The sequence below is a fragment of the Eretmochelys imbricata genome, chromosome 10 (assembly GCF_965152235.1).
Source record: "Eretmochelys imbricata isolate rEreImb1 chromosome 10, rEreImb1.hap1, whole genome shotgun sequence".
In the NCBI taxonomy this organism is placed as follows: Eukaryota; Metazoa; Chordata; order Testudines; family Cheloniidae; genus Eretmochelys; species Eretmochelys imbricata.
The window spans coordinates 44519463-44537840 of NC_135581.1; the positions used below are offsets into that span (position 1 = coordinate 44519463).

Genomic DNA, 18378 nt, shown 5'->3' on the forward strand with positions numbered 1-18378 from the left:
TCAACAGACCAAAGTGCCCCACTACAGGGGCCCAGGGCCCAGCCACGCACTGTGGCCAGTGCAACCCTGGAGCCCCCAGAAGAGGTACCGCTGGGGCCAGCACGGCATCAGACCCCACCCTGGCCCTCCATGCAGCCAAGCCGGGGGAGGGGTCCTCAGGAGCTCTGGGGCTGCACGTGCACCGCCCACCTGCGAGGAGCCAGGGCAGAGCCTAATGCACAGGTTGGAGTGCCCGCCCCCCTCGGGGAACCCGGACTGCACCACTACACAGAGCCGGCGCGGGGGGGAATGGGAGCCCCTGGCCGGTGACACCGCCGAGAGGGGCTACAGGTGAGGCAGCGCAGACCTCACACTTACACAGGTGTACCTTCCTGCCTACTCGACTGCACGCCACCATCTTGTGAGGCTGGGAGCGCTCCGCGCATGCGCAGTGGCGCAGCCTCGCTCCCCTTGCCTCTGCCCTTCAAAAGCCGCCAGGCGGCCGGAGCCCGGCCCCATAGAGGGAAATCGCGGTGGGTGGGGACGGTGCAATGGCGGAGAGTAATGAGCTGGCTGTAAGTGTTCTCTACTGCCGCCCCAGTTCTTCCCCCACCCTAGGAGCCCAGAGTCTCCTGCTTTGGGGGCGTCTGGGGCAGGGGAGGGCTCCCTCTGTGTAGTGCGAGGACAGGACATCCCCTCCTGGACAGCTGCCCTGCCCTGCCCCGCCCCGCCCCGCCCCAGCCCCAGCCCCACCTGTAGCCTCCTGGCCCGCCTTGCAGTCACCCCTTGGGCTGCTGCAGCTGCTCTGCCCCTTGGCTCTGCAGGGAAGGGGGCTGTTACCAGCCACCAGGCTCGGGGCAGCCGCTGGCCCTGGCAAGTGCCCCAGGCAGGAGAGCAGCGAGGCTCCTGGGTGGGGAACTCCCAGCTGGGGCAGAGCTGCTCCCCTTGGCCCTCGGCAGTTCCCCTGGTGCGGTGCTGAGTCAAGTGCTCATCTATGCCCAGCCACTGGATGGGGCTTCTTGGGCTATGGCTGTGTAGCCCCAGATTGACAGGTGTGACTTGGCCGCTCAGTGGCTCCAGCCCTGCTCTGACTGGTCAGGTCAGTATCTTGGTCCCCTCGTGGGATGTCTGTCCTGATGTCTAGTGTGGAGTTTGCTTTTCCTAGCTCATAGCCTGGTCCTTGGTTTTGCTTCTCAGCCTTTCCCAGACTAAGGCTGCTTGTCCTTGTTTAGAGCCTAATGGTATGAAGCCAAAGGGCTTCTTCACGGTGCTGAGTGCTCTCAGCTCCTTTTCATGTCCTACAGATTCAGCTACTGCTTCTGTGAGGCTGGTTCTCAAATCCACCCTCTCCTCCTTCGTCCAAACTCCTCTTTCTAGTTGCCTCTTGGGCACTCCTCTGGGATGTCCCATCGCTACCACCTCCTCATCAGGACAGAGCTTCTTACTGTTCCCCTATCAGGCAGCTTCACACCTCTCCCCATCCCCCAGGCCTGTGATTTGGGCAGCCTCTTGGCTCTTCTCCCCCATATCCAGCCTCTTACTAGAGCTTGTCTCCTGTCTAATGTCCCCCTTTCCCTGCTGTCCTCACAGCTAAACCCCTTCTTTTTGTAGTGGTCACTTCTTGCCTTTATCACAGTAACATCCTCTCTGGCCTTCCCTCTTCCGCTTCCTGGAGTCTGTCAAAAATGCTGCTGCTGAAGATCCTTTGTTCTGCTGTTGCTCAAACTACATCACTCCCTCCATTGGCTCCCTGGTTCACTGCATCAGATTTGCACACCACCTCCTCTGTGCCCAATATCAGCGGGGCTGCCTCTGACCCCCTTGATGGATTCATCTCGGCCCCTTGACCAATATAAGTTCTGCAGAATCTCTACTTTCATTTTAAGAAAAACTTCTTGCCCTCATGGTTGCCAAGCAAGCCTTCTAAATGGGACTTGAGCAAGACCAATGCACAATTGTCCCCGAGTCGGTAGACAGTGTTAGCTTTGAGGAGCATGAACTCCCCCCATTAATATCAGTGGGGCGATAACTCTTAAACCTACCAGTGATACTTTGAGAGCTAGCTTTTCACGTAGTGCAGGTGCAGCACTGGGCTCCTAATTTGTACAAGTACAGCAGTTGTGTGTACAAACTGAGGAAATGCATGTACCAATGGCCAGTTCAGCAAAAGGACAGACATAGCCTTGTTTCTAACAGCTCTGGCATTGCTTTTCCACTCAGTGACATGCTGTGTGCAACAGGTGCTTTACCAGCTGAGACCCTGGTCCTCCAACTTGTACCATGTGGGTGGATCCTGTGCCCACACAGAAATCTCTTAAAGTCCACATGGATTCTCTGAGTCGCTGAAACAAGTTGTAGGCTCGGAGCTTCTCAGTTAAGTGCTACTGAAGCAGGCTAAACTTCCCATTGATTTCAGTGGAGCAGCTGAGAGATTAAAAACTGGTAGACTAAGTTGCCATCACCCTTCCAGCTAGTGCCTTGGAGGTGCCAGGGGTCTGGGGTTAGCAGTAGGGGCTGTCAGAGATCTCTAAATACCTGCTGTTAGCCAGCAGGACATGCCCCATCTGGGGCTTGGCTAGAGGGAGATCTTTGTCTATACCGTGGCATTAGTTCAGTACCCCTTCTTTGGCTGGGGGAGGAGATGGGTGCTCATCCCCCTCTCTGGCTTGGGGCAGGTCAGGATGTTTGTCTTTCCTTACTAGCTGGCTCCCAGAAGGGGAAGGAACGCCCTACTCCCCATCTCGCTCTGTCTCCTAGATCCTAGAAGACTACCTTCTGGCAGAAGATGCTCCTTTGCTGGAAGAAATGGCGGAGGAAGATGAGGAGATTGACCTGTACAATGAAATGACATTTGGGTTAGGTAGGGCTTGGAGGCAGCAGGAGAGGATGAGCAGAATTTGGAAAGAGAGGGCAGTGGGGAACACGAAGGTTGGGCAGCTGGAGTGTGACTTGGGCTTGTTGGGAGGTGTTGATGGCTGGGGCTTGGGGGATCACTTACGGGAGAGATCCCACACCTGGGGAGTTGTTCTCTGGAGCCGGAGGCTCAAAGGTCAATTTCCCAGCATCTAGCTCCCCTGTTGGTCCGGGCAGCATCTCCCCCAGTTCAGACTGGGCAGCGCCACAGGCAGTGGAGCTGCTGTGCAATCCCCCAGCTCCCTGCCCCTGACTGGAACCCTCCTTTCTTTCCTCCAAAGATCGAGACTCCATGGAAGAGGAAGTGGCAAAAGCCCCGGCCCCTCCAGATAAAGGCCCCGAGCTGAGTCTTGTGGGCAAAAATGAGGCTGCGGTGGTGGCAGCGGTAGCGGTGGAGGATGAGGATGAGTACAAGGCCACTGAGCAGCCTGGCCTGGGGGCAGAAGAGGAGCAGCCCATGCTGGAGGAGATGGAAGAGGCAGGGGAAGAAGGTGAGGCAGAGCCTGGGGCTCGGCATGATGACTTTGCTGACATGGAGGAGGAGATAGGGATAGATGAACATGAGGAGGAGGAGGAGGAGGAGGAGGAGGAAGAAGAAGAGGAGCAGCATGATGAGGACAATGAGGAGCAGAATGATTTGGGAGACCCAGCAGTGATGAGAGCTGTGCACAGCAAGCCCACGCTGGAGGTGAGACAGGCAGGGGGGCTCCAGAAGGGCATGTGGGTTTTGTCCTTTCTCCATGAGTGTCTGGGGAGTGGTGCTGTTTCCTCCCAGCTCTCTGGGCAGGGGGTCCCTCCCTCCCATATGCAGCAGGAGTCTCCCCATTAACTTCAGCAGCCCCTGCGAACTGGGAAGATACCAACTGAGGTGGTGAGGGGGTCTGCTGGGATATGGCCATGTGCATTGCCCCTTCCTCTCACTAATCCCAGGGTCAGCCATTCTGGGACTGAGGACAGATCCCCCCCATGCTGGCAGTGAGTGACTCCCCACTCTCCCTGGGGGCAAGTCCCCTTTCCTCTCCCCCAGGTCCAGAGGGAGGCAGGGAAGCTGAATTCCCCAGATCCCAGGGAACGAGTGCAATTTTTCTGTCCCCTGCAGAGCCTGGACTCAGCAGTTCTCGACAGCAGGATTGGCTCCACCTGGGGAGAGTTCGAAGGCGATGACTTGGTAAGAGTGAGGTCACCTCCCTCTGCCTGACCTGGTTCATGCCTGTCCCCTTCCCTGGAGTGCTGCTGGCGGGGGGGGGGGGGGGGAGGATGGAAGGAGCTGGGGGCTCCCCCACAACCAGTGCTCCTGCACCTCACAGCATCTCCTCTAGGGAGAGGGCTGGGACTGGAGCAATGCGTAGCTTCAGTTGATGTCCCTGTACCTGCAGCACCCACTGCTGGAAGAGACTGGGGTGAGTGGCTGGGAGCTCCTCTGATAGTTGTAGCTCCTACAGCACCTCCTGCTGGAAGAGGCCAGGCCTGGAGTAGCTGTAGGTTCACCCACAGTGCTTCTAAGCCAGGGGTCTCAAACACCCGGCCCACGGGCCGCATGCGGCCTGTGGAGTTATTTGCTGCAGCCTGCCAAGCTCACCGCCCTTCCCCACCCCGAGTTATTTTCTGCTGCTGCCAAGCTCCCCTCACCTGCCGCCCCCTCCCCCGCCTGTGTGCCGTGTCCCCGCTCCTCTACCTACCTCCAGGCACTTCCCGCTGCCAAACAGCTGTTTGGCACTTAGCGCTTTCCAGGAGGGAGTGGGGGAGGAGCAGGGAGCTGTGTTTAGGGTGACCAGATGCTAAATACAAAATATTGGGACTGCCGCAGGGGGTGCGCCTTTTCAATTGTTACACTCACCCGCCACGTTCGATGGTGAGAAACAAATCTTGCCAGCGAAGAAAGAAGTACCCGCTGCCGAAGTGCTGCCGAAGACCCGGACGTGCTGGGTGAGTGTAACCATTGAAAAAGCGCTCCCCCCGCCTGTCACTGCTGCCTAAGGGGGGAAAAAAAAAGATGTACCCAAAACAAAATATCTGGACAAATGGCGTCCCGACCATACTTTAGTCGGGATGCTGGATGAACTGCTCAATATCGGGACAGTCCCAATTTTATTAGGATGTCTGGTCACCCTATGTGCGCTCAGGGGACGAGTCGGAGAAGATGCAGGGCAGGGGCCGTGATTTGGGGAAGGGGTTGGAATAGGGGCAGGGAGGGGGCGGAGTTGGGGTGGGGACTTTGGGGAAGGGGTTGGAATGGGGGCAGGGAAGGGGTGGGAAGAGGTGGAGTGGGGGTGGAGGGGGGCTTTTGTATCTTTATATGTAAAGGTGTCAGTAATGCGGCCCTCCTGGTGATTTGAGTTTGACATCCCTGTTCTAAGCTGTTCTCTGCTGCGCCTCCTGCTGGTAGATGCTGCTGGGACTAGAGCTGTTCTTTTCTTCCTGCTCCCTCCACCTTTGCTCAGTGGGTCTTTCCCTCAAGCCTAACTCCCAGTCCCTTTCAGATGGCTGCAGATTCATGTGCATGGACCTCGTCCCCAAGCAGCATCCTGTCGCACCACATGCTGGAGGTGAGCACCGCCCTTTGCCTTCTCCCCGTATCCAGAAGAGGGCATCACTGGGCACTGTGAGCATGGAACCATCCAAGGCTCTGGAGCCATCAGGCTGCCTAGGATGGAGGTCTCCTCCTCCCCAACCTCCCGAACATCTGGGGGTCCAGAGCCCAAACCAAAGGGCTTGCTGAGTTTCAGGCAGGGGCTGGTACATGGGACTGATGGATATGGTGGGGGACTGTCCCAAGGGTGGGTGGGAGCTGGCATGGCCTGTGGGCAGAGGGCTCTTTGAGGCTGAAGGTGCTGTAGGAACATGGAAGGGTTCCAGTCCTGGTGGCAGATGGAGAATGGGCTTTGGTGGCCCCAAAGGAGTTTGGAGGCATGGAAGAGGCTCCTCTGGCCCATCCCCCTTAGGTGGGGTTGGTGCAAAGTCTTGTGGGAGAAGGGACTGGCCCTGCAGAGCTCCTGTGCCCTGCTAGAGCCAAGCTGATGCTGTGGTAGAATTTGGAAGCTCTGTGGGGTGGGCATATCCCCAGCTGCAGAGCTCCTTGTGGGCACAGGAAATCCAGCCAGCCCTCTAGCAGCTGCACAGCTGGAGGTGCCCGTGCCCATACACAGAGCTCGCCCCTAGTCCCGCTCCATTGTGACTCCAAACCCCAGGGCTGGCTGGCTGGCTTTCTGGCCTACAGGCAGGTATATGCAACTGCTTTCTGAAGCAGGGATTGTCCAGCCATGTGCCCACCCAGGCTCACATGGGCCTGGCCTAGGGGTGACCCTGGGAATGTCTGCCCTGTCTCACTGCTGATCCCTTTAGTGAGCGCTCCCAGATCCCTGGGATTGTGGGGGGCTCGAGGGCCCATCTCACCTGGTTTGGGTGCAGGCAGTGCTGGCTGAAATCAGTCCTTGGGGCTGCCAGGGTTGTCACTCTCCATCCAGCAGTGGCCCGGTATACCCTGGGGTACAGCGGAAAGGCTCTCTCTTTGTCTCTCCTGTAGGACAAAGCCATTCTCCAGGCATTGGACAGGGGCCCCCCCATGTCGCATATGAACCTGGACTTCCTTGTTTCCCCAGCGCAGAGGGGATACCTGGGCTCCCCTGGACTCAAGCGCCCAGACTTCAGAATGATGTCCCCGAAATCCTTCCCTCAGCGCTTTATGCGGCAGGTAAAGTGAGCTCCCACCTTCTGCCTCTGCCTTCTGCCCTTCATTCCCCTGCTCCTGTGTCCCTGCTATTCCTCTGTTGGTTCTCTCCGCCCTGTGACACTTTGGGGTTGCTCTGCCCCATGCTGAGCCAGCCAGTGCTCTGGGCCATCCTCACAGCAGTGCTGCTCCAACAATGTCTGTCTCGCATGTGCTATTTACACCATTGATGCTGAATGCAGCAGAGCGAGCTGCAGGGCAGGGCCTGATGCTGGCCCAGTCTGTTAGCCTGCCACAGCCCTGCTTCCAGTATCAGAGGGGTAGCCGTGTTAGTCTGTAACCACAAAAACAACGAGGAGTCCGGTGGCACCTTAAAGACTAACAGATTTATTTGGGTATGCCCAAATAAATCTGTTAGTCTTTAAGGTGCCACCAGACTCCTGCTTCCAGTAACATTCCTGTCTCCTGTCCTGCAGCAGTCTCCCATGATGCCCCGCTCCATGGCCTCCTCTCGACCGTACACGCCACCACGCAGAGCCTCGCCTCTCTTCACCCCCAATCAGGTAGCACCCCAAGCTGCTTCCTCCCTCCCAGCCCAGGACCTCTCAGGAAGCTTTGGCCATTCCAGTCTGCACCTGTACATGCGTCACAGGAGCTGCTGGAGCTGATCAGCCCATCTCCCACTGCGGCAGCGCCAGAGAGTTTGGGGAAGGTGTCAAGGCCTATTGACCTGGTCACTAGCACAGCTCTATGCTGGGGGGAGGGAGGGTGTTTCTTCTGAGCAAGCCCTAGCCCAAGGAATCTTTCTGCCCTGAAATGGCAGGATCAGCCCTTGGGACTTCATCCTGGTCAGTGTCACTGCAGGTGCAGCTGTCTGGTCCTTCTTAGTAACTTCATAAGTTGTTCTCCTCCATCAGGCAGTTCCACAGGTGGTTACATAAAGAATCACTTCCTTCATCCATCTCAAATGCTCTGCCTTTTAATTCCAAGTGCCCTTTTCTGTTGTCTCATGGAGAAAGGAAATAGTCCTCTGCAGAGCCGTTCTCTTACAGATGTCTCGTCTCTTCTTTCTAAGCAGCATAGCCATCCTCAGTGTCTCCTCCTCTGGGATCCTGCCCCCACCCCTGACACATTCTCACTGTTGAGGGTGTTCCTCTGGAGCCATAGCCCTTGTCCCCTGTGCCTCACTCAGTCCTGCTGCCCCCTGTTGGATGAGGTGGGCAGCACCAAGCACAATACATAGTGGAGGAGCTAGAGGGTGGCCTGGGGCGTATTGTGTGGAGAGGTCGCTCTAGGCCTCAGCCAAAGCCCCACCTTCAGTTCCAGCCATCATGCTCTGGAAAAGCCAGAGTGGGGTGAGGTTGACAGCTGAGCTGCAGGGGTGAGCAAAGGCCTGAGAAGTGAGAGCCCTGGGTACATTCAGCCTAGAGAGATGATGGGCCCTGCAGACCAACAGGGAGATTAGAGAACAGCATGGACAGGGCAAGCAGGGACAGGCTGAACCAGCTGCAGGACACAGGGCAAGAAGAGTATGTCTTTAGGAGGCATTCAGGGCCTGGACCTGGGCCCCACATTGGGCACAGTTACCCCTGGAGTATGTGTGGAAGGGGATCAGACTGGATCCCTGGAGCCCACTAATAGGTCACCCGACTCCTCCCCTGACCATCTCTGCTGGCTTGGCAGCATGATGCTGAAGTCCCAGCTATGGTCTGTGTAATGGGACTGAGGACAGGATCCCACCGGGGCCTCGAGGAACAGCTGGGAGCAGGAATTTTCAGACCTGATGGGCAACTAGGGCAATGTCTGTCAGTCAGTAGGGGGTGCTGTCCACATGCCATCCTTCCTGACTGGAGATGGACCTGCAACAAAACTCCTCCCATGCAGCACTGGGCACTTCCTGGCCATGCCTGGCAGTTGTGGGGGAGAGGGGTGAAGGAGCTCTGTGCTGCCATGCAGCCCGTGCCGCTCTCATCGGCATGCAGCAGGGTGAAGAGGACGAGGCAGCTCCACTACAGCAGGCAGGGGGGGCAGGGAGGAGCCAGCGTCTCTGGCCATGGGGCATTCCACTTCTCCCTAGTGCCAGATGTATGAAAGAGCCCCACATTCATCCTGGGCCTTCAAGGGCTCCTGGGTCTCTTAGTTAGGGGAAGGGGATGCTCCGGCTCTGGAAACCTAACCCTTCTCTCCTCTTTCAGAGCTCGGGGTATGTGTCTCCGACCCCCTTTAGGCCCATGTCACGCAACATCAGCACCCCAATGCAACCCCTGGCTATGCACTTTGGCCCCATGTCTCCCTCTTTGGAGCCCCCTCTCTTCTTCAGTCCGCCAGCCGGCTGCCAGCTGAAGTTCAGGTACCATGGAAGGAGGCAGGATCCCTGTGACCCAGGGCTCCAGCCTTTCTGATATCCACACTGATTGTGGGGGCAGGGAGGGCGGCTTTCCCTGCTAACTCCACAAACCGGGCTTGGGCCCAAGTCTGGTGACTGAGGTTGGATTATATAGCTGGTGCATGCTCTGAAATTGGAGCTGGGCGCCAGGGCCCCTACCAGAGCGGGGCTAAGGAGGCATTGTGGCCTGTGAACCCCAAAGAGATTTGAGGTTCCATGTTGCAGCCCTCGCACCTTATGGCTAAGAATTCTGCGGGGTGGGAATAGAACTGGTGCTGCTGCTCCTTAATTAGCCAGCAGGCTGGCTGGGACATTCCCCTGGATCCTCCAGGAATGGGCCCAGGTCACCCCCAGGGCAGTCAGGGGAAGAGACAGGGCACCATCCTGCAGGGCCTCTTGCAGCTCCAGATGCAGAGCCCCCAACTCTGGAAGGCAGTAGCCAGCCCCGAGTCTGGCCTGGTGTCAGCCGCCCCTTTGCCCCCAGGCATCTTCATTACCATATCCTCTATCAGCCCTTCCTGCTGCTGGTCTCACCCCCACCACCTGCCTTTCATTGCAGTGTGCCCAGTCACATGACCCAGCTGCACCCTCAGCATCAGCGGATCCTGAATCAGCGGCAGCAGCGAGGGCAGGTGCAGAGGTGAGCTGGGGGGGGGGGGCGGGCAAGGAGGAAAGAGAGACTGTGGGCTCCTGTAAGGAGTTTGGGAGGCTCAGCTGGCACGTGGTGAGATTGGCACAGACCTGAGCCTGGCACCCTGGTGCTCTTAGCTGTGTGGGTGCAGCTTGCTGACGGGGTCCAGATGTTTCACTCCCGGCTAATCCCTGCTCTCTTGAGGTTGCGGTGCCTTTCCAGGGCGTCCCCTGGAGCTTTTTCAGCTAGGGACCTGGGGGGCAGCTGAGCCCCGCAGGAGATGGCACTAGGCTGTGAGTGCCATGCCCAGGGCGAGGAAGCTTGAGATGTCTCCCTCTGGATGTTTGTGCCTGTGCCCTGCTGTGATCCTGGTCATGTGTAGGGGGTTATGGAGCCCCAGGCTGGCTCACTGTGATCTGGGCCGGAGGTTGTGTATAGGGGATTACGGAGCCCCAGGTTGGCTCACTGTGCTCCATGGTCTGCAGTTGGCATAGAGCATAGCAGTGGCCTGAGCAGCTGGGGCCCTGTGATCTGTCCCAGGCCCTGTGCACCTGCTGCCTGTAAAGGGGCACCTTGCCCCTAATGTGGCACCAGTCGGGGGGTATCTGGCAGTGCCTGCTCTGGATCCCCCTGCCTTCCAGACCTCCACCCAGCTGGGGACCTGCCCTGGTGCTGGGGTAACTCTGTCCCTGGGGCCCTGGTGCTCCCCACATATCGGTTCCTCAGCCCCAGTCTCCCCGTGCTCCTCCCTCCATGTACATTGCTGGAAATACTTCCATTGGAGGGGTGTGGCCTGGCCTTCCCCAGGTTGGGCTGAGGCCCAGGCAGATCTGCTGAGGGTGCTGCGTGGGCAGGGGGACTCGGGTGTGAGAAGCAGCTGGAGAGAGGGTCAGCTCTATATGAGCGGGGGCTCTGCCCATGATTTCTCACCCGCCCCCTCCCCCCCCACCCCCCGGCACTGCTCCAGGGTGAAGGAGCTGACCCACCTGGGGGGAGGTCAAGAGGGGGTTGGCCTGTGCCAGGTGAGCAGCACAGCGGCTGGAGGGGGAGCAGCCAGCAGAATCATCTCAACCAGAGGACCTTTCACCTCCTTGTGCTCAGTGCCCTCCCACCCGTCCCAGAGGCCCTTATGCTCCCCAAATATTGGTTCCTCTCTTGCTAGGCCTTCCCAGGGCCTGCGTAGTCCCTCTGCCCCACATCTCCAGGCAGAAGCCTGATATGAGCCCATTAATTGATGGGGGGTTGCCCAATGGGAGTAGCTGGTTGCCGCAGGTGTTCCCCAGGTGGAGTCCCCAGGGAGTAATGCTAGGGGGTGACTCCTGCCCTGCAGCATCTCCCCCAAGAAGGCATGGTCCCTGAAGGCGGATCCCTATTCTGGGCTCATGACACGCAAGGAGAAGGATTGGGTGATCAAGGTGCAGATGATACAGTTGCAGAGTGAGAATCCTCACCTGGATGACTACTATTACCAGGTGAGTGGTGGAGTGGGGGTGGCAGGGCCCATCCAATGCCTCCTCTCCCTAGAGTGGGCAGAGATCTCCCTGGCTGGGTGGGGCTTGGGTTTCCCCCACAGCTCCAGCTGGGCAGACCCCACTATCCCCAGGCTGCTCCCCAGCCAGGTCAGTTCTGCCCCACAGGATGCACCACTGCACAGCTCTGCCCCAGCTGTTGGAGTGGAGGAGGGTGCTTGTGCCCTGTCCTGATGCTGGCCATTCCTGGAGCATGGGGCCTGGTGAGGAGGATGCAGAGGGGCAGCCAGGAACCCTGGACTGAGAGTGGAGGCAGGAGAATTAGACTGGCCAGATTGGCCCCTCCTGGTGCAGAAACCCACTTGGGGCAGATGAACCAATTAAACTGCTCCCCACCCCAGAAGGAGCCCCGGGGCTGATGTTGGACTGGGTGGAGCCCTTCTCCCGCTTTGGGCCACTGCAATGCATCGGATGAAGTGAGCTGTAGTTCACGAAAGCTTATGCTCAAATAAATTTTCAGCTCTGAGGTGCCACAAGTCCTCCTTTTCTTTTTGCAAGGGCATCATAAGCTTTGAGAAGGGGGCGAGGGGTAAAACCGAAGTGCCTCCTCCCTCTCCGGGGCTGGCTGCTGCAGTGGTGAGCCAGCTGCCCTCTTCTGGTGCCACAGAAGCCCCTAGTGGGCAAAAGGTGTAATTGCATCACCACCCCAGCAGAATCTGTTATTCTGCAGGGGACATGAATTCAGGTCTCATGTTTCTTTTGTTAAAAAGTTGGGGGGGGAGGGGCATAGACCCCTAGTCCCCCGGTGCCAGTGGCCATGGCTACTGCAGTGCGCTCAACCCCATAGCAGGCCTGTGCCTGGCCTGCTGCCTCCTCTCACAACTGTTTTGCCGTCCTGTCCTTCACAGGCCTATTACCACAGGCTGGAGCGGAAGCAGGCCGAGGAGGAGCTACTTGGAGGGCGCAACAAGCAGGAGCCCCCTAAGCTGGTCACACCGTACATCCAGAAGATGGAGATCTATGATTCTGGTAAGGATGAGGGGAAGGGCACTGCCTGAGGCAGGCAGAAGGGGCCTTGGGTGGGTTCTCAGCATGTCTGCCTCTCTTTCAGTGGTGCGGATTGCAGGCTCGCTGGGCCAGGTTGCTGTGTCCACGTGTTACAGCCCCCGCAGGGCAATCGACGCTGTGCACCACGCCCTGCAGGAGGAGGTATGTATGGGACGGCCGTGCTCCCCGAGCCTGCCCTGGCCCTCTGTGCAGCCACTCAGTGGGAACTTTCTCAGCTGCCTTAAAGCTTCCTGGAGGAGATTGGGACCCCTGCCCCCTTCTGTAGCTGCTCTAGCTAGTGAGTCTCCAACACCCATGGCTCTGGCTCTGTCACTGGTGAGATTAGCCCAGCACTGGGGATGGGGCAAGTAGCTGGGTCTGGTGGGGTCAGCTCCTGGGCTTCACGCAGCTTGACAGGGGCCCTTTGAAGTGCTCCCCATGTGGGTTGCTCAGTGTCCTGCTGCCATCACATCTGATCAAGCCTAGTAGTAGCTTGAGCAGAGAACTGTGGCCTGGAGACTGCTGTGTCTTGCAGTGGCTGTAACTGGTTGTCTTCCCTTCTCCCCTCTGGATCTGAAGGCTGCGGGGAACCAGCGACTTCGGGCGCTGCACAGAATCGAGAAGGTGAGAGGGCGCCTTGGGCACCGCCATTCCTTCAGGGCAAGACGTTTCCCCTCAGCTGATGTGCTGGGGGGAGCAAGGGCAGCGGAATGGCAGCGGTGGAAGGCGGGTTCATTAGAAGCTGGATATCGGCTCCCTCCAACTTCTGCAAGCCCTGTGTGGCCTGGAACTTGGCGTGTCCAGCATCTCAGGGCAGAGATGCTTGTGGGGAGGGTTTTGAGAGACGAGTCCGACAGCATCTCAGGGCAAAGCCAGGGGATGTTCTGTGGAAGGTCCCAGCTTGCATGTGGCTTTGGTGCAGACATGCCTGCTCTGCCATATTCATCTGCCGCCTTGAGCTTAGGGCACGGGGCTATTTGAGCATAAGCTTTCGTGAGCTACAGCTCACTTCATCGGATGCATACTGTGGAAACTGCAGAAGACATTATATACACAGAGACCATGAAACAATACCTCCTCCCATCCCACTCTCCTGCTGGTAATAGCTTATCTAAAGTGAAGCTGTTATCAGCAGGAGAGTGGGATGGGAGGAGGTATTGTTTCATGGTCTCTGTGTATATAATGTCTTCTGCAGTTTCCACAGTATGCATCCGATGAAGTGAGCTGTAGCTCACGAAAGCTTATGCTCAAATAAATTGGTTAGTCTCTAAGGTACCACAAGTACTCCTTTTCTTTTTGCGAATATAGACTAACATGGCTGTTACTCTGAAACCTATGTATTAGAGCTAGTCCAGGAGACCCAAGTGGCTGAGTGAGCACCCCTGGCTGATGGAGGTCCTGGATCCCTGCAGTGAGGGTGGGGTGAGACTTACCTGAGGGTCGCAGGTCCCTCCCCAACTCCAATGGGCAGTCTCTGTTGTACGTAGGAGCTGTGGCTGGGATCTCTTGGGATGTCCTAGCTTCTTGTGTCTCACAGCCAGGCTCCTTGTAACAGGCCGAGTGCTGGGGGAGGAATATAGAGTGTAGGGCTACTGTCTATCCAGAGAGGCTCATATGGGATCTCATTATTTCTCCCCCCTTCATATCTACTGGGGCTCATATGGGATCTCATTATTCCTCCTCCCCCCCCACCCACCTACTAGCTTCTCTCCTGCTTCCCCAGATGTTCCTGCAGCTGCTGGAAGTGGAGGAGACTCAGCGAAAGATGAGCCTGCTCCCTGAAGAGCAGCACCCTCGTTTCCATGAGAAGAAGAGCCATGAAGTGGGTCGCATCTACCAGGCCCTGAAGATCAGAGCATGCGACAGTGAGGAGTGAGTTTGCTGGTGCACATTTGTGCACCATCTCTGTGCACGGCTGGCCCTGGGGAAGGGGGCAGAGGGGCCATCTGGGGAGGGTGGCAGGTACCAGCCCCATGGCGAAGTACGCCCCTCACCCAAGGAGCTGCTGTTAGAACAGCAGATCTCTTGGGCCAGATGGGAACGCCCTGTTCCCTGTCACCTGGCACTGGTGAGTTTGGGAATCAGATACATTCCTGTCTGCAAACTCAGTGCTCCACATCCGGCTGTGCCACATCAAACACTCTGGGGCTAAGCCAGCTACCCACCTGATGGGAGCCAGATCCCCTGCTAGACACTGGGGCCCTGTGCTGCCTGCTCCTGGCGGCTACTTCCTTCCCGCATCCAAGCTATGCAAGATCCTGTTGAAACTCCCCTGCTGGAGGCACAGGCCTGTGCCTGTAACCCCAGGTCCCCACTTTCCTGGCAGCACTTCCTGCTGCCAGTGGAGTAAGGGTAGATGGGAGGGTGCTGGGTCCTGTGGGGTCTGGGCAGCTCAGGGATCTCCCACAGGGAGGCGGAAGACGAGTTCCTGCAGGTCCTATGTGTGCGGAAGGGGAAGAAACTGACCGCGCGACTGCTGCCGCACCTGGCACGGGAGCAGGCAGAGAAGATCCTGGTCACTGTCACCCGCCACCTGCCTTTTCTCATGAGGAAGGACGTGCTGGATGAGGTAATGGCCTGCTGTGGATAGGGAGAGGCTGGCCCCAGGTTGGGGCACCACTTCCCCCTCCCCCATGTCACTCCCCTGGAGCAGAGCAGGGAATTTGCCCTCCGCATGCAATCCAAACTGGGCCCTAGATCCTAGAGGGGCCATTCTGCAGGCACCAGGTACTGATGAACTGGAGGGAGCTCAGGAGAAAGCCTCGACCATTGTAGGAAACTGGGGAATGAGAGAGGGTTGGCATGAGGCAGAAGGGTCTGCCTGGGCAGTGTGTCTAAGGCTGGGATCCAAGTGCCTGGCATGGGTGAGGGATACAGGGTTATAACTAGGGCAATGGGGAGAAGCTGGGAAAGCGGGGATGTAGCCAGGGCTGCAGGGAAAGTCCTGGCTGAGCATGGCCAGGCTGTGGCCTAGTCTGCAGATTGCGGTGCTGGCGGGTCCCTTGTTCGACTGGTCCGGGGAATAGACTGTAGGGTGCAATCCTGCCCAGGCCTATGGCTGGAGGATCTGTGGTGTGTGGGCCCTGCTTCTGGGCTGGGAGGGGGGCACTTTGTTTACACCTGCAGCCGCCCACATGCACTTTCCTGTTTCAGTTGGGAGGGGCAGGTCTCCTGGCCCCGGGGAGCACTCAATAGCGCTCCCCAGTGTCCTCTGTAGGGAGTAGGGGTTGAGCCCACCTGTATGGTGTTGGGTCTGGGGGCTGGCTTTAACCTTGCTGTCTCCCCTCTCCCCATGCTGGTGTTTAGTCCCTGCCTGTCCTGTATGGCCCCCTTAGCGAGATGGTGGGCCGGATGACCTTCAGCGAGCTCATCGAGGTCCTGCAGGAGCTGACCAGGCCACTGGCTGGCTCCACCGAGCTGCCGCTCACCATGACCTTTAAGAATCAGGTGTGTGGGGCTGGGTAGGGCAGGAAGCGGGGTCCAGAAGGGCCTCTGGGAGGGGAAGCCAGTGAGCTCACCGCTGTCCTGGAGGATGAGATTCTGCACCCCTCTCCAGGCACTCTGGGGTGAGTACTGGGCCCTGCGGAGGGCACACTCCCTCCTCGGGCTGGGCCTGGCCTGGCTGTGGCTGCCGTTTCTAACCCATGGCCACTCCTGTGCTTCCCCGCAGTTCGGGATCTCGCTCCTGTATGCCCTGCTGAGTCATGGCGAGAGGCTGCTCTCCTCCGACATGCCACTGGAGCCACACAGCGGGGACTTCGAGAAGTGGTGAGGGGTCACGGGGAGGGATTTGGCCCAGGCAGAGTCCTGTGGGGAAGGGTCTCTGGGTAGCACACAGCATGCCGTGTTGACTAGCACCGGGGGGGGGCAACCAGGCACTCACTGGTGGGTTTGTCTCCCCAGGACGGACACAGTGTTCCTGGTTGCCAGGGAGCTGTCCCAAGTACCCAAGACCGCCCTGGTGGAGCCTCTCTTCCTCCCCAGCAACCTCCTATCTTTGTTCTGCCGCTACCTGGACAAGCAGACCATCCACCACCTGGAGGCCAAGATGGAGTGAGTGCTGGTCTCCTGTGCTGCGCTGCGGGGCTCCTGGGGCACTGGCTGTGGCCAGGCTGTAGTAGCTGTCATGCTGACCAGTGGCCATGGCTGCCCACAGAAGGCGTGCCAGAGCTGCCTGGGGCAGTCACTGGCTTCCCCTGGGCTGTTGAGGCAGGAAGGGGTGTAGCTCTCCTGTCAGGAACACAAGCCAGGCAGAGTCCTTCCAAAGTGGGAGAGATGAAGGGTAACACTGCTAGGTGGGCCTTCAGGCCTGTTGGGCCTGGATCCTCTGGAAGGTGCCTGGTATTGTGGCTGTCTGAGCTTTGCCCGTTCAGGCTGCCCAGTAACCTCCCAGCGTGGTAGCAGGAATGTGAGGGGTGGGCAAGCATTGGCCCAGCGCAGGAGCCTTTTGGGGCCCTGTGAGTGGCTTGTGGCTTGGCCAGGCTGTCAGCATTACACAGCCATCCCGGTGCCCTGGGACATCCTGGCTCCTCCTACATCAGGGCAGCTCCTTGGTCCAGTCATTTCAAGTGACTGGTTTGTTGTCTGTCTTCCCTGGTGGGGGCTGCCTGGCATCTGCTGCGAGGGAGTTGTCACATGCAGAGGGGCCAGGCATGTTCTTATAACACATGCTGATGGTACCAAGCAAGAGGCCCTTGTAGCAGCATAGCTCTGTCCTGTACCAGACGTGGTCTGGGCCAGGGAAAGGGGAAATGACTCCCCGGTGGCAGGTGGTCTGTTACAGTAACATTAGCTGGGGATGAAGCGAGAACAGCCCCTGAATGCTGCCAACCCAGAACAGTGGGCATTAGAGCATGGGGCCTGTAGGGGCCATATCCCAGCTGGTGCATTAGCCCATTCCTAATAGGCTGGTCTTGCCCTGCAGGTGCTCCCCTCTGCCCTCGGAGGCTGCCATGCCATGCTGAGACCTCCCAGCCCTGGGAAGTGGATGAGACCAGCTTCCTGGGCAGCAGTGCCCATCTTTTCTGAGACGCACAAGCAGGGGACATCACCTTGTGACTTTGTTTCCAAATCAGACACTATCCCCGGCACAAGGGGACTTCGTGTTTTTTGCCCCAGCACCGGGAGGAGCAAGACTCAGGGTCTGATCACAGTCCTCTCCAGCGCTGGTGTCTGGGGGCACAGCACAAGGGACACGGGTAACTTATTTGGGCCTCGCCCCGCAGAGGCAAGCACTGGAGCACAGCGGGCACAAGGCAGATCTGTACAGTGGGCACGGGGAGCACCTGGTGGCGGGCAATTGAGGTTGACTGTGTACAGCACTCGCTAAAATAAAGGCGATTAACAAGACCCCTTGGCCTCAGTATGTGAAGTCTCCAGCTTGGGCGAGCCCCCAGGGTTCTGTGAACAAGGAGTTGGAGTCACAGGTCATGGAAGTGCAGCCAAGAGACCACATGCTCCCACCAAGCTCCTGGCACATGGCTCCTCAGCAGCTGCTCCGTCACACACCACCTCTGTTTGGGCACAGCTCTGGTGTGTGCAGCCCCCACAGAGAACCTTCCTGGGCCAAACCGCAACAGTTTTGTGTGTCGGCATGGAGTGGGGCATGTGGATAGACTGGCTGCCCGAGCTCCAGGCTCTGCAAATGACCGATCTAACTCCTCCCTCTCGGATGCAGCACCGAGGCAGGCGCACAGAATGCCAGCTTATGTTGAGTGGTCTGTTTGGGGTCAGCCTGGAGAACAATCAGTGGTGGAAAACTCCCATGCCCCATCTACTCTGGACACAACAATGAGCTGCCACTCTCAGGTTTCCTGTCATCCTAATGGGATAGTCCCTCCTCACTACCTGCATGCTCTGATCAACTGGGAATTAGTTAATGATGCTGGCAGTTTAAAGGTGATCATTAGGCTTCAGAGACAGCTATCCAGGGAGCTGAGTAGAAGCAGTTCAGATGTGTCCCAAACTTATTGTCGCAGGCTGTCTGCAGACTCAGGCAGATGGCACTACACAAGTTATACGTGGGTCACAGATTGAAAGTTTCCTTCACAACCGTGAACTTAATTTTATAATGAAAGTTGAAATTCTGGAGCCTGGGACTAGACCACTGGATCAAGACTCAGGGTATGTCTACACTACGGAATAAGGTCGAATTTATAGAAGTCGGTTTTTTAGAAATCAGTTTTATATATTCGAGTGTGTGTGTCCCCACAGAAAATGCTTTAAGTGCATTAACTCGGCAGAGTGCTTCCACAGTACCAAGGCTAGAGTCGACTTCCAGAGCGTT

General features: G+C 57.9%; 1 protein-coding gene across 1 annotated transcript; it reads left to right on the plus strand.

Moving 5' to 3' along the window:
• The first annotated feature begins 530 nt into the window (after positions 1-530).
• PATL2 (PAT1 homolog 2) lies at positions 531-17056 on the plus strand. Its single transcript, XM_077828874.1, has 19 exons — positions 531-554; positions 2737-2839; positions 3174-3580; positions 3992-4060; positions 5373-5438; positions 6416-6583; positions 7036-7122; positions 8755-8909; positions 9505-9585; positions 10907-11048; positions 11954-12074; positions 12157-12254; positions 12672-12716; positions 13816-13964; positions 14502-14661; positions 15399-15539; positions 15763-15860; positions 15996-16145; positions 17017-17056. The coding sequence occupies exons 1-19, from the start codon at positions 531-533 to the stop codon at positions 17054-17056; spliced, it is 2304 nt and encodes a 767-aa protein (XP_077685000.1).
• Positions 17057-18378: the final 1322 nt, after the last annotated feature.